Source organism: Camponotus vicinus, unplaced genomic scaffold (assembly GCF_025532165.1).
Source record: "Camponotus vicinus isolate PSW18456_S1 unplaced genomic scaffold, iyCamVici1.0 SCAF_3, whole genome shotgun sequence".
Taxonomy (NCBI): Eukaryota; Metazoa; Arthropoda; class Insecta; order Hymenoptera; family Formicidae; genus Camponotus; species Camponotus vicinus.
In genome coordinates this window covers 7,858,062-7,872,430 of record NW_028141967.1, presented here as the reverse complement: position 1 = coordinate 7,872,430, position 14,369 = coordinate 7,858,062, and the positions used below count along the sequence as shown (strand labels likewise).

Here is a 14,369-nt window from a genome sequence, read left to right as displayed (position 1 = left end):
AATCACAAATTGTGATCATTTTCTGAATGATGACTACATTATAAAACAATTATAAAAGATTTACTTATTTATTGGTAGAAAAACATATTTCAATTATCTACGCTTATCCACGATCCATGATATATTATGCGATTATGCGGAATTAATAATAAATTAGTCATGGATTAAAAGTTACAAAAGAGATAAATTTGCTCGTTTTGCTTACACTTAAAGTCAGTACACATGAGAAAATTTTAGTATTTACCATAAGCAAATCGACCAATCACAGGACGGCGTCCATTTTATATAGCTTCCGGCTAACTTCACAATATAAAAAAATTTAATTAAAATTAAACGAATGACTCACAAACCTTTTTAATTATACTTCAAAACTCTTCATACGAAATACAAACGATTCATAAGGAGAATTTTTAATATTTAGTTATGTTGGCTAACTACATACTGTAAAAATGATTAATTTTTTATAATTATTCTAATTACTCACAAACGTTTTTAATCACACTTCAAACATCTTCATACGAAATACAAACGATTCCATAAGGAGATTTTTGGTTGGCTGAAAAATTTCCGGCTAACTTAATACGAATTTAACCTCTTCGCTTTTTATACTATTAACCTCTTCGCGGATTTTGTACATATACTGACGTACACTACGACGCATGCGCAGAATAACGTCCAATAAAAACGTGGCATATGTTTTCCTCGTCGTTCCTCCCGCAGTGGCTCCCCCCCCTTCTTCAAGTATTAAGCTGACGCTCCATCTCTATATTCCTATATCTATAAGTGGGAGTGAAATGAGTACGGTTAACCGTGTTTCCATCGACTTAAATTTGATTCTACGCCGCACTAGATGCGAATTAACGCTTCGGTGGAAACTAGACCAATGGCCGCATTCAGCGGACTCAACCGCTAAGTAGCAGTCGAACATGATTGGTTTCTACTTTCAGGTCCGACCAATCAGCGTCGAATTACATCGGAAAGTCTAGTAATGTTGCCCAACTGTTGAGTCCGCTGAATGCGGCCTATGTTAATATGTCTATGGCCTTTACTTTATCCCATGGGTAAAATTTCCGAACGCACCAAGAAGAGGTCTCACGCTTCAAAAGCCCTGTGACTTGTGACGTCATCGGCATCTACCAGATGACGCTTCATTTCGCCGGCGTCGGCAGCGACCGGCTGGTGTCCGTGATCGGACCAGAACGAAGTCGGGAAACTGATTAAAAGGACACGAGTTAGAAGGACAAGAATTAAAGCGAAAGTAAGAATCTTTTATTTGTACGTGTTATTATAACCATCTTTCCTCTCTCCTTTTCCATTCTCTATCCTCACCATTACTCGTCGCGTTTCTCTCTCTCTCTCTCTCTCTCTCTCTCTATATATATATATATATATATATATATATATATATATATATATATCTTACTCTCTCTATCTTACTCTCTCTCTTTCTCTCTTTCTTTGCGATTGATATGAGTAGTTAAGACTGCTCACGTTTTCGAACGGAAGTAGCAAGTTCGAAGCCTCTCTTTTCATTTTCCCTAGGTCCATTCTCTTTTCCATGTCAACAATACGCGCGCTCCTATCAAGGCCAGCAGTGAGCTACATCCCCCACGTTATCGTTATTATCGGAAGATCATTCTTAATCTCATCGTTTCATCCGTGGCATCGCGAGACTCGGTCGAGGATCGGCGTGTCGAACATCCGGAATCGGGGAGGAGAAAGGAGTGGCGGAGGAAGAGGAGAAGGAGGAGGAGGAGGAGGAGGAGGACGTGCGGAAAAGATCGTGTTGACGTTGCTCAGCCTGAGATGAGCGACCATGGTTGCATACATTTGAATAATTTTAAAGCAGCCAAAGGTATCCAGCCATATAAAGTGATACACTCGTATTTTGTCACTAGTACGTCGACCGAGGCACGTGTCAGAAAGGTACGTGTCTCCGTTTTTGTTTCGTTTCTCTCGCGTACGATTAAATGGGATGGAAGATTCTTTATCAAGCATTTTATTCTCCACTTCATTTTTTTCCAGGATTGGCAAAATTCCACATTTTTTTGGATAACATCCATGCCAATAATAAAAATCGATATTTTTTTTAAAAGAATTAGTCTTTTCTATATTAAAAATATTAAGAATAAAACAAAAATTAAGAAAATCTTTTTATTGATATTTGTCAATTGAATGTTTTCTAACTTAAGCTTTATCTTCAAAATAAAATTCACAATAGATTAGGAATTGATGTAGCAAATAAATTAGTTTTTTATTAGATGTTGAAAAATATATCTTTGAACTGGACCTATATTGATAAAAACTTGTAATTCTCTTACTATTACACATTTTTCTTATTAAATTAAAAATTAATATAAAATTCAGTAACATTTATTCCTCTAGTTTATGTTTTAAAGATAAAAGCTTGTTTTAAAAATTTCACATATTTGAATTGAAAACTTATAGAAATATATTTTAAAATATATTTATTACATATGTTTTAATATTACATTTGCTATTTTTATAGTTGTTTACTAGTTTATTCAGTTAGGAAGATCCGTGATAACAAAACCAGAATTTATCATGGCTTTTTTTTTACTTAATAGATTTTTTTTACCAACCTTGAATTTTTTTACTCATTATTAAATGTTTATAGATATTCCTTGTTTCTTTCATCTTGCACATTTTCCTCTTGCTCTGTTTAAGTATTTTGATTTATTTGATACACATACACATTCTGTTCGATGTTACGGATGATTTAAATTATTTGATCAATCGGAACAAAAAATGTTTCTTTTTTATTTTAATTGGATAGTCAAACGATTCAAACCATTTATAATGCCAAATATATAAAGTCTGCAAATTTTTTTGTTATATATAAGTTGAGATATTTTTTATACACTTAACATTTACTTTTGTGAGGTTTCTTCTAATGGTAGAACAATATATGAATATTAATTTTGTTATAAGTATTGCTTTTTTTACAAGTTACAGAGACAAGATGTTTAAAAATGTTTATTGTGTTGATGAATTTTATGGTATTGATTACGAATTTACAATTATTAGTTTTTTTATGCTAATAGAATAATAGCATATATATATGTATGTATATAATACATACTGTATATAAAAGTACCAAATAAGCATTTTTTATATAAATCTAATTTTTTGATGAATAAAAAAAAAATTACTAATCAGAATTGGACAAATTTTGTTTTAAATATGAAATAAAATTAACATTATTATTAATAACAAATAAATTATTTATTTAAAACTAAATTTATTTGCTAGTGATGTGAATTTCATATAATTTTCACTCTTATTTATATACCAGAATTTACTTAAATAAAATTGTATTTTTATTAAAAAGAAAAAGAATGTAATTTTGATAAATTAAATATATATATATATATATTTAATTTATCAAAATTACATTCTTTTTCTATAAAATAAAACAAAAAAATCAATAATATTGAAAATTTTATTTTGCAGGCTGTGAGCTGTTTATGTCATATATGTAAAACACATAAAGATCGTCTACATTCTTGTCTCCATTGCATATTCTTTGGCTGCTACATCAAAGGTCACATACAAGAACATGCAAAAACAAAAAAGCATTTTTTAGGTAAGGGAATATTTTTTAAATTTAAGTTATTCTATGTATCCAAGCATTATTAAAAATAGAGATAATAAATAAATAAAATTATACAATGTAAATTTCAGTTCTACTATGTTTCAACAATTAATTATATCATTGTAGCTGTTGATCTGTGTTATGGAAATATCTTGTGCTTCCAATGCGGCGACTATGTATATGACAGAGAGTTGTTAGCAGTAGCAAAGGCGCAATGGAGCGAGTCAGCAAAATCCTTGAGCTTCGGGGAATTCTACCGGGCGTGGGAACCCACACAGATAGAGGCAGAATTGCTCAGGAAACATCCGCGTCGAAGACGTGTTGTGGAAAATACCACTATAGGTATGTAACAGAAGAACTCTTTTAGCATTGAATCTATACTAAATATGCCAAAAGTCTGAAAATAGTCGAATATTTCATAAACAATGCATTTTGCAGACAAAATGTTTCAGAAAAAAGTTATAACGTTTAAAAAGACGCATTCATGGCAGTATGGATTTGACCATAGGTAGTGTTGTCAAGATCATGTCACGATCATCTTAATTTTTTTAAGTGGAAAACTATATTTTTTTATTACATATTATTATAGCTCAAAATATTTTCAAAATAGTATGATAAAGCTCAATTCCGTTTAGTACTTTTCAAGTTATCAGTTGACAGAATTCAAGCCGGTATTAGCGCTATCCGAGATGTACCATGTGAAGGTTGCTCGATCGGATTTACTCCTCTTTTGTGTGTGTATGTATGTGTGTGTGCGTACACGCGCGGACACGATTGTGTGTGTATGTATGGTTTAGTTGAGTAAGTGTTGAGTAAGTGTTGAAATTGACCTCCGTCTACTGCTTGACAATGGTCTAACCATAGATCAAATACATACTGCCATTGTATGTGTCTTTTTAAACCTTTTATAACTTTTTTCTGAAGTATTTTTCTTAAATGCATTTTTACGAAATATTTGATTGTATATCAGAAGTAATGCAAAATGTCTATACAATTTTAAGTTTTATTTAATCACATACAAAATTGTTTTCAAAGATGAGTAACATAATTTGGTAATAGTGATCTAAAAAAACTCACTTTTTATATATATATGTGTGTGTGTGTGTGTGTGTGTGTGTGTGTGTGTGTGTATGTGTGTGTGTGTGTGTGTGCGTGCGTGTGCGTGTGCGTGTGCGCGCGCGCGCGCGCGCGTGTGTGTGTGTGTGTGTAATATATATCATAAATAATAATATAAAATCTATTAATCTAATAAATTTAATTAATAATATAAAAATCTATTTTGTTTTGGCTATAGGTTTAAGGGGATTGATCAATCTTGGACAAACCTGTTTTATGAACTGCATCGTACAAGTGCTGATTCACACTCCCTTGTTACGAGATTACTTCCTTGCTGACCGTCATCACTGCCCACAACCAAGCCGCTGTCTGGTTTGTGAAGTATCCCATTTATTCCAGGAATTTTATTCAGGCAACAAGGCACCATTGACACTTCACAAACTTCTTCATCTGATTTGGACACATGTCAAACATCTGGCGGGCTATGAACAACAAGATGCCCATGAATTCTTTATTGCCACGCTAGATGTTCTTCATAGACATTGCGAAGCCGCTCCGATATTAGTCAAGGACAACCCTCATCATTGCAATTGTATCATTGATCAGATATTTACTGGAGGCCTTCAAAGCGATGTTGTATGTCAGGTTTGCAAGTATGTTAATTTTTCATCTTTAGAGAAGGTATATCTCTAGTTGATAGGGATAATATTATATGTATAATATATTACATAAATTTGTTTCAAAGCACTTCATTCTTTGTTTTAGTGGAGTGTCTACGACAATAGATCCATTTTGGGATATATCTTTGGATCTGGGTCCTGCTGCTGATAGCTCTGGTTCCGATAAATCTGGGCTTCCTACTTCCTTATTGGACTGTTTGGAGAGATTTACTAGAGCTGAGCATCTGGGTTCTACCGTAAAGATCAAATGTAGCAATTGTGAAACTTATCAAGAAAGCACAAAGCAGCTAACAATGAAGCAACTGCCAATTGTGGCCAGTTTTCATCTAAAACGATTCGAACACTCTAGTATCCAGGATAAGATATGTAAAAAGGAGAAAATCTCCACATTCATCTCTTTCCCGGAACAATTAGACATGACACCATTTATGTCACACAAGCGTAATGGTAACAACAATAGCGCTATGATAGATGGTTTATCCAAGAACGGAGAAAACATGACTTTCAGTGACAATAGGTAATAATAATGTCACATGAAGTAATTTATCATTTTTCTTTGTTCCCATTCGTTTAGTCAAGTATCATTTTGAAAAAGGGTACATTAAATTAAAAATATCTAATTGCTAACAATAGGTACTCTCTGTTTGCCGTGATAAATCACAAGGGTTCTTTAGAGACTGGACATTATACTGCTTTCATCAGACAACAGAGAGATCAATGGTTCAAGTGTGATGATCATTTAATTACAAAAGCTAGGCTGAAGGATGTTTTGACTAGCGAAGGGTAAAATAATAGACATTATAAAGAAAATAAAAATCAATAATCTAAATTTATTAAATTTTTTCTGTATTCTTTTTATTGAATATGAAAAAGAAAACCTTAATCATTATTAATTAAAGTTTTTGCTTTTCAGATATCTTCTATTTTATCATAAACAAATTTTGGAGTACGGCCGAAATAATAAAGTATGAGAGAGAATGAGCGAGAGAGAGAAGATGAATCAAGTTAAATAATTTAACAAAGAATTAAAAATCGCTACCGAAGTTAGACGTCCATAACGCTTTACGTTTACCGGAAATAAATTATCGTCATTTTTTAATTTCTGCCGGTGCATTTTGTGTTCGATGGGTTAAGCCGATTGATTGCCCAATCGAAATCTGTATGTATGTCCTAAACATGTAAGCATAGATATTAAGATTAGCTCAATTTTTTTAAATCAACCGATTGCAATTTTTGTAAATCGCTGATTATTGTTATACTCTTGACCTGACACTTATATACATGATATGCTAGAGACCTCGAGTGCATCTCTCTTAATTTTTGCACTTCTGCCAGCGGAATGTCATATTACCGATCTCTGAAATGTTCCAATGTACTTGTGATATTGGGTTGTCAAATAGACATATAGGATATTTTTAATTATTCAATATAATATTACAAGTTTGTAACATTTTTTATATTTATGAGTTGTCATTCTTTTTTCTAATTTCTAATATAACAATTGAATAAAATGTCATACATGAAAAAACAAACAGATTTTTAATACTACAGAAATTGTTTTATTATTGAATTCGATATTTTATGTAAGATAACCTAAATTTTTTCATGCATATAGAACTACACCAATATAGCATATAATTTCTTAATTATATAATGGCTATTCTTCAATTTTGTGTACAGATGTAATAATATTACAGTGAATATAAGAATATTGTTTATATAATTCAAGACGGATGGACTTCTTGCTGGATTTCGTATAATAAAAATCTCCAACACATTCTGTGAGTCAGTTTATTTTTACTTTCTTTTGAACAAGATGTTTTACATTTACATAAAGTGTTATAGGATGTTTTTTCTGAAACTCGACATCATACCAAAAAATATTTCAGAAAATATTTATAGGATTTTAACAAAGGAAAAATTAATTTTCTTGAATTTTAATTAAAGTCGGGGGGCAAGGGCCAATGAAATGTAATATAAAATCTCTCCTGGCCAAATGTCAGCCTCGGTCTTCCAGCAGGGCTTCCTGTTACCATAAATGAAGCAATCCCTTACGAGAAAAACACTCAAAAAGATACTCAATTTGAGTGTTATTTCGTACGCTCAACTTGACAGTGACACTCAAATTTTAATGTTACTCTCAGTGTTACTCTCAAAATGACAGCTAGCTTCAATGTTATTCTCAAGTTGAGAATTAATTTGAATGCCACTCTTAAATTGCGTGTTACACTCAAATTAATTCTCAAGTTGAGAGTAACATTCAAGACCTAACATTCCGCTCATTTACTATCCCTCAGGACATTGTCAGAATGTTCGAGGATTACAAACAGATAGCCTCAGGATATCTCCTATATCCGTGCAGGACATCCTTAGGAGATCCAAAAGACGTCCATGTGCTGTTTGAGTATATAATACACCGAAAAAATTGTATTCTCAACTTGAGAATATGCCACTTATCTTTAGAATATATTCTACTAAAATAGGCGCCAAGAGGATTCTCTTAAATTAAGAGGAAAATCTTTTAAAGAGATATTCTTATTAAATATTCTTATTAGATATTCTTACCATACAGAGAAAAATGTTTCTTTGGATTTAATAAATTTTGCTGAAGTCAAATAAATTTAATTATTGGTCTAAAAGTTTTTTTCCGTCTAATTTCAAATAATCTGTTTAATATTCTGAATCCCAATAAGGAATCCAGATTATTAAATAAATTATTTTAAATTCAGTTTGAAATTAAACTAATAAACAGTGATGTCAGAAAGAGGATGCGGCTCAAATGCACATAATCAGAGAACCTGTGTGTGAGCAACGTCCTCTTTTTCGCACCACTGCTAAGAGAAAAAAATATATTTTAGATCTTATGTTAATATACAAGTCCTTTATATACATTTTATGATAAATATTGCATACGAGAAAAGTTAAGAGTGGTGTTGCCGCGTAGCGGCAAATGAAGAAACATGTGCCATTGCACTGCATGCATGTCGCACACGCGGAAATCGAATTGCGGCAAGGACTTATAAAGTATACATTTCAAGAATACAAATATATATATTTAGATATGACTTTATAATATGTTATCTTGAATAAAATCATTGCAAACTTTTATTTATATCAAGTTTTTTAATTTATGTTTTTATATACTCTTACAATAATATAAAAGAACAAACATTAATTAGAATTAATTACATATTTTTATTTAAAAATTGTTAAGATCCATTTACATATATTTTTCCTTCACATATCCAAACGTCACTTAGTAAATTCGACTTAAAATTTAATAATTGTAATTCTGTGTATGACTTCAGGAAAATTAGGAAGGAATTTGCAAAGAAGCTTTTAAAATTGGAGATTAATGATTCATATAAAACCATTAAATATAATTACGATCAAATTTATACCACCACACAGCAATTACTAAATACCATTCCTGAATCCATTTGTATTTCATTTTTTAGTGAACAGAACGGGCCTTTATTCTCCTTTTATCATAGTACATGTAGAAGGTTTGATAGGAAGTTCAAATTGATTATTGACAAACATGCCAAGAGGTCCGACATTAAACCGATTCATTATGTCAGATCACTAAATGTTCTTGAGACGCCTAACAATGAAATAATTTCTGGCCGCCAAGATCATTATAAGCATTCGTCTCTTTATCACGATAACACAATCATAATTGATATTGAGTCGTCTTTGTTTTCCGATATTAAATACGATATTTCAAATATTAATGACAAGTGATTTATTAACATGTCATCAACTCATGTGCCTGATAATATTAAAAGTCTTCTACAGTTAGGTGGAAATTTCAGCTTACCGTTAACAAATAAAACTAAAGTTACAACCGATTTCATCATCAATTTTGAAAACAACCTTAGAAAACTTCCACCCGAGAAACGTATTGCGATCCGGAACAGATCTACAGGTCTTATTAAGTCTATACCATCGTATCAGCATCCACTTACCAAGACTCACAAGTTGCTACTACATCTCAACGATATCACAAAAAATTTTCTCAATGATAATCAAAATCTCATCATTACACGAGCTGACAAAGGCAACATCACTGTCGCACTTGATAAGGATAAATACATCCAGAAAATTGAAGAAATGCTTAACGACGATGAAACTTATATGGTTTTAAATCGGAATCCTATTAATAAATTAATTTCAAATTTATGTGAATTGCTTGTCAGATGGAAGAATAATGGTTATATCACACTATCTACATACCGTTCATTATCATACAGTGAAGGCTTTCTCCCGCGAGCCTACGGCTTGCCGAAGGTGCATAAACCTGAATGTCCGTTTAGACTTATTGTTTCATCTGTTAACACCCCTCTTTACCAATTAGCAGTTTTTTTGCACAAAATTATGAACAAGAGTTTCCCTACAGCGCATAGCTTTATAGAAAACAGTTTTGAGTTGATGAAAAAGTTGAATAATGTACAATTAGGAAGTAATTACAAACTTATCTCTCTGGATGTGGTGTCTTTGTTCACTAATATTCCTATTGACCTCGCTATTGAAAGTGTTTCAAACAGATGGAACTATATTAAAAACGACACGGATCTTCCTAAATCAGAATTTTTAATAGGAGTGAAAATGGTGTTGAATTCCACCTTCTTTGTATTTAATAACATTTTTTATCGACAATTATTTGGCACTCCAATGGGTTCCCCCCTTTCACCAATTATAGCGGATATAGTGATGCAGGACATCGAAAACAGAGCTCTAAATACAATTAATTTTACACCACCACTCTATTTTAGATATGTGGATGATATAATCACCGCGTGTCCGTTCAATCTTACCGACCATATACTAACTATTTTTAATTCATTCAACCCTAGATTACAATTTACACTGGAAGTTGAAAACAATAATTCTCTTAATTTTCTGGAAATTACTGTTATATCGGATAATAATAAACTATATTTTGATTGGTACCATAAACCAACATACTCAAGCAGATATTTGAACTTTCTATCACAACATCCTGACTGCCAAAAAAGAGGCACAATTATTAGCCTAATTGACAGAGCCTTTATGTTGTCGCATCCGATATTTCATCGCAAGAATATTATGCTCATTATTGAGATTCTACTTAAGAATGGTTATCCATTAAAATTTGTATTTGATACGATTAATCATAGACTCCATTATTTGACACGTACATCTACAACTAACTCCGTAAGTGAAAAAGAGATCCCATCGTTTTTCACAGTTCCGTTTTTACCATCATTAATTGATAATTTAAGATACATTGTTAAAGACACGAATACGGTTCTATCATATTATAGTCTTAATAAACTCAACACAATCATTAGGGCACATAAAGACGTCATCCCGAAAGTTTCGAACACGAATATAGTCTATAAAATTGAATGCGGGAATTGTGACGCATCCTATGTTGGACAGACAAGTAGAAAATTAAGTACACGAATTAATGAACATAGGAAACATATGGAAAGAAATACAAATAATAAGTCCGTTATTACTGAACATAGGTTGAGATTTGATCATGAATTCAAATGGGATAACGTCAAGATATTAGATAAAGAAATTTTTTATAATAAAAGGCTTATTTCGGAAATGCTATACATTAAACGACAACGTAACGGTTTAAATTTACAAACGGATACGGAACGTTTTCCTGACATTTATAACGATTTAATAAATAAACTTCCTAATGTTTGAGGGTCATACACAGATGTTTATATGACTAACTGTACGTTATTTTTGCCATTTTAATTCTGTCTTCGTTAAGTAAAAGTGACACATTGTAATCTTTTAAATTTTATAAAAATTCGTAATATATATGTTCATCGGAAAGATTCTTTTAACGACATACATGTTCAACATTATTCCTCATGGGAATGTAAGTTATTTTTTCCACTATATTTTTTTATATTCCTTACAATTCATTATTTATGTATTTTCATTTATTGAATATTATTTATTATTCTGAGTAACTATGATTAAAGTAAAAAACGCTTACATTGCTTAATAATTTCTAGAGTCCTTATTTTTATTTTTATTTCTAATTGTTTTTTATATACGTGTTACAGTCTCCCTAAAGAACTATACTCAACTTTGGGCCAATTAACCCAAACGAGAGAGGTTTCACTTCACATGTGAAAATCGGGAGCCGTTTACAATTAACGATGAACAACCGTAGCGTTTGGAGATGTTCTCTTTTAAGATTAGTATTTTTTATATTTCCCTGCGTTATGTATTTTTATTGTATTTTCTCTGCGAACTTTTGATGAAATTCTCTTTTTCCTGATACAAACTTTGCGCTGAAGATGACTTAAAAATAAGTCGAAACGTCCGCACATATTTTAAATATCTTTGTATTATATCTGTTTTTTAAAATTGTGATTATGAACTTTTAATATATTTTTCATCAATTAACCTACCCAGCAAACACAGAATATTGTAGCAACATTGCTGCAATGTTGTAACATTGCCGCAATGTTGCCGTAATATTCTGTGTTTGCTGGGTATATTATTGATATTGGTCTTTAGCTCCCTACGCCTATTTAATCACTTTAATTTTGAATTTAGATATGATTTTACAATATATTATTTTAAATAAAATCATTGGAAGAAGTAGTTTTTGATAGATGAATCTTCAAAGTTTATAAAAACATATAAAATAAAAAATCTTGATATAAATAAAAGTTTGTAATGATTGTATTCAAGATAAGATATTGTAAAGTCATATCTAAATATATATATTTCCCATACAGCACAGAAGCTTGCATCAACATTGCTGCAATGTTACAACATTGCACATAGCAGTGTAATGCTGCAGAAATATTGCAGAGACATTATTTTGTAATATTACTTTGGCAATGTTGCAGCAACATTTTAACATAGCGAAAATGTATAACATGTGTTTCTTTACTTGCCGCTATGTGGCGACACTAAACTTAACTAACTCGTATTCGAATTTTCATCTAAAGTGGATATAAGGACTACAAAGGACTAATGTAGTAATTATATTTCTTGTCTTGTGTCAGTTAAATTTCTGATAAACTAACTTGATTTATTTAATATTCTGAATCCTAAGGGATCTAGATTATTTAAACAAATAGTTTGTTTAATAATCTGGATCCCTCGTTGGGATTCAGAATATTAAACAGATTTTTCTTCATTGAATGGGTAAATGGGAAATAATTCATTTATTGCACGTATTAAAATATTTTAGTATCGAGTGTATGTAAAATAATTGTATGTATATTACTGAGATAAATATTTAATAAGACACATTTGATAAAAAACATTAATAGATGTTTTTTTCCTATCTTTCTTAAACATTTCTTTATATTTTCAAGGTTTATTTATTAAATTTAAAACTGGTCTGCATTTGTAGCAAAACGCGTTTTAATATTGCAAATACGTTGCACCGTAACATTACTATAATCTTACATTGTAATATTTCTGAAGGCGGACATTTTAACGTTGCTACAAGCTTGCAGTAATGTTGCAGAAACATTTTGCAACTTCTATGCAATATTACAATGTTTCAATGTTAGGTCTATGCAACGTTTTTGCAATCTTTCGGTGCTGTATGAGTAGATATAATAAAATCTAAATATACATATTTAAATATGACTTTACAATATATTATCTTGAATATAATCATTACAAATTTTTATTTATATCAAGATTTTTTATTTTATATGTTTTTTATAAACTTCCAAGATTCATGTATCAAGAATTATTTAGAAAAAATGTTTTATATGCAATATTGCTACATGATTGCAGCAACGTTGCGTTTTTTCAAATATATTACATTGCAATATTGCTGCGACATTTCGTTGTAATATTACAAAAAGCGGACATCTTAACGTTTCCGCAACTTTACAGCAATGTTGCAGCAAAGTTTCGCAACCGATTTGTAATATTGCAATGTTTCAATGAAATTATTCTGCAATATATTTGCAACCTTTCCCAGCAAACACCAAGTAACAGTTATATAATTGTTAGTTATAATTTCCTACTCAACAATATAATTGTTATCTAACACATAACAGTTATATAACATGTAACAGTTATATTGTTGAGTAGGAAATTATAACTAACAGTTGTATAACTGTTACTTCGTGTTTGCTGGGTTCTGTGCTGTATGGGTCTAGACGTTTCAGGGTGCAGTTCCACGTAGAAGAAAAAGCGGAACAGAAAAGAAGTATAGTGGGGGTAACCAATCAGAACGTTTCTCCAAAAGACATATCTGTTCCGATTTTAAATAACCGGGTTTCCCATGTACCGGACAAAGCGGAAATAAATAAGAGTAAAAGATTATTTTTTATGAATTATACAGCGTTTTCGACTTGTCGGGTTCAATCGCTCCGGGGTAGTTTATTAGATGTTATTGACAGTAGATATACTAGGCCGGTTCTAACTCAGGTCCTCTCAGGGAGGTGAGGTGCGAGGGGATCTCAGTGGAGCGGGGGGATAACGTCACGCGGGATTTCTGTGGCGCGGGGGCTGCGGAGCGGGGGACGCACGTGTTGGATGTTTTATGACAAGTATGAACAAAAAACAGTGGTATTCCTTTAAAGAGGATTTTGGGTCTAACCCAAAATCATTTTCTCTTTATTTTATTTTATTTTATTTTCTTATTTTTTTTCTTATTTTTTTTTAATGAAGAATTGTAACAGCGCCGATGTTCGGCTGCTTTGTGCTCTCGTGGTATACCCCTAATATAAATAATTCTAGATTTTTGCAAATTACGCGTCGCACAAATTTATAAACAATATAAACAAATGGCGCCCCAGAATCATTTTTCTCTCTCTCTCTCTCCCCCCTCTATCTCTATCCCTCTCTCTTTCTCTCTCTATCCCTTTATCTCTCTCTGTCATCTCTGTATTATCGCAAGTATAAACAATATTACCAGTTGATAAACAATATAAATAGCAATATTCGTTTAAAGAAGATCTTGGGGCTGACCCAAAATCATCTTCCCTTTTTTATTTTATTTTATTTTATTTTTAAGGAAGAAT

The 14,369-nt window shown here is 31.5% G+C and overlaps 1 protein-coding gene across 1 annotated transcript; it reads left to right on the top strand.

The window, feature by feature from the left end:
• Positions 1-966: 966 nt before the first annotated feature.
• On the top strand, positions 967-7,129 carry Not (ubiquitin carboxyl-terminal hydrolase nonstop). The gene is made up of 8 exons (XM_083093559.1): positions 967-1,258; positions 1,543-1,926; positions 3,475-3,607; positions 3,743-3,958; positions 4,911-5,325; positions 5,438-5,869; positions 5,986-6,135; positions 6,266-7,129. Exons 2-8 carry the CDS (start codon positions 1,807-1,809, stop codon positions 6,321-6,323), a joined length of 1,524 nt encoding a protein of 507 aa, XP_082949685.1. The 5' UTR covers positions 967-1,258; positions 1,543-1,806; the 3' UTR covers positions 6,324-7,129.
• The last annotated feature ends 7,240 nt before the right edge of the window (positions 7,130-14,369 follow it).

Bases quoted from the DNA above. Each gene is read 5' to 3' on its own strand.
- Not (XM_083093559.1), top strand. From the start codon at position 1,807: ATGAGCGACCATGGTTGCATACATTTGAATAATTTTAAAGCAGCCAAA. The intron at 3,959-4,910 runs GTATGTAACAGA...TTTTGGCTATAG, and splicing joins TGTGGAAAATACCACTATAG to GTTTAAGGGGATTGATCAAT. The intron at 6,136-6,265 runs GTAAAATAATAG...TTTGCTTTTCAG, and splicing joins GATGTTTTGACTAGCGAAGG to ATATCTTCTATTTTATCATA.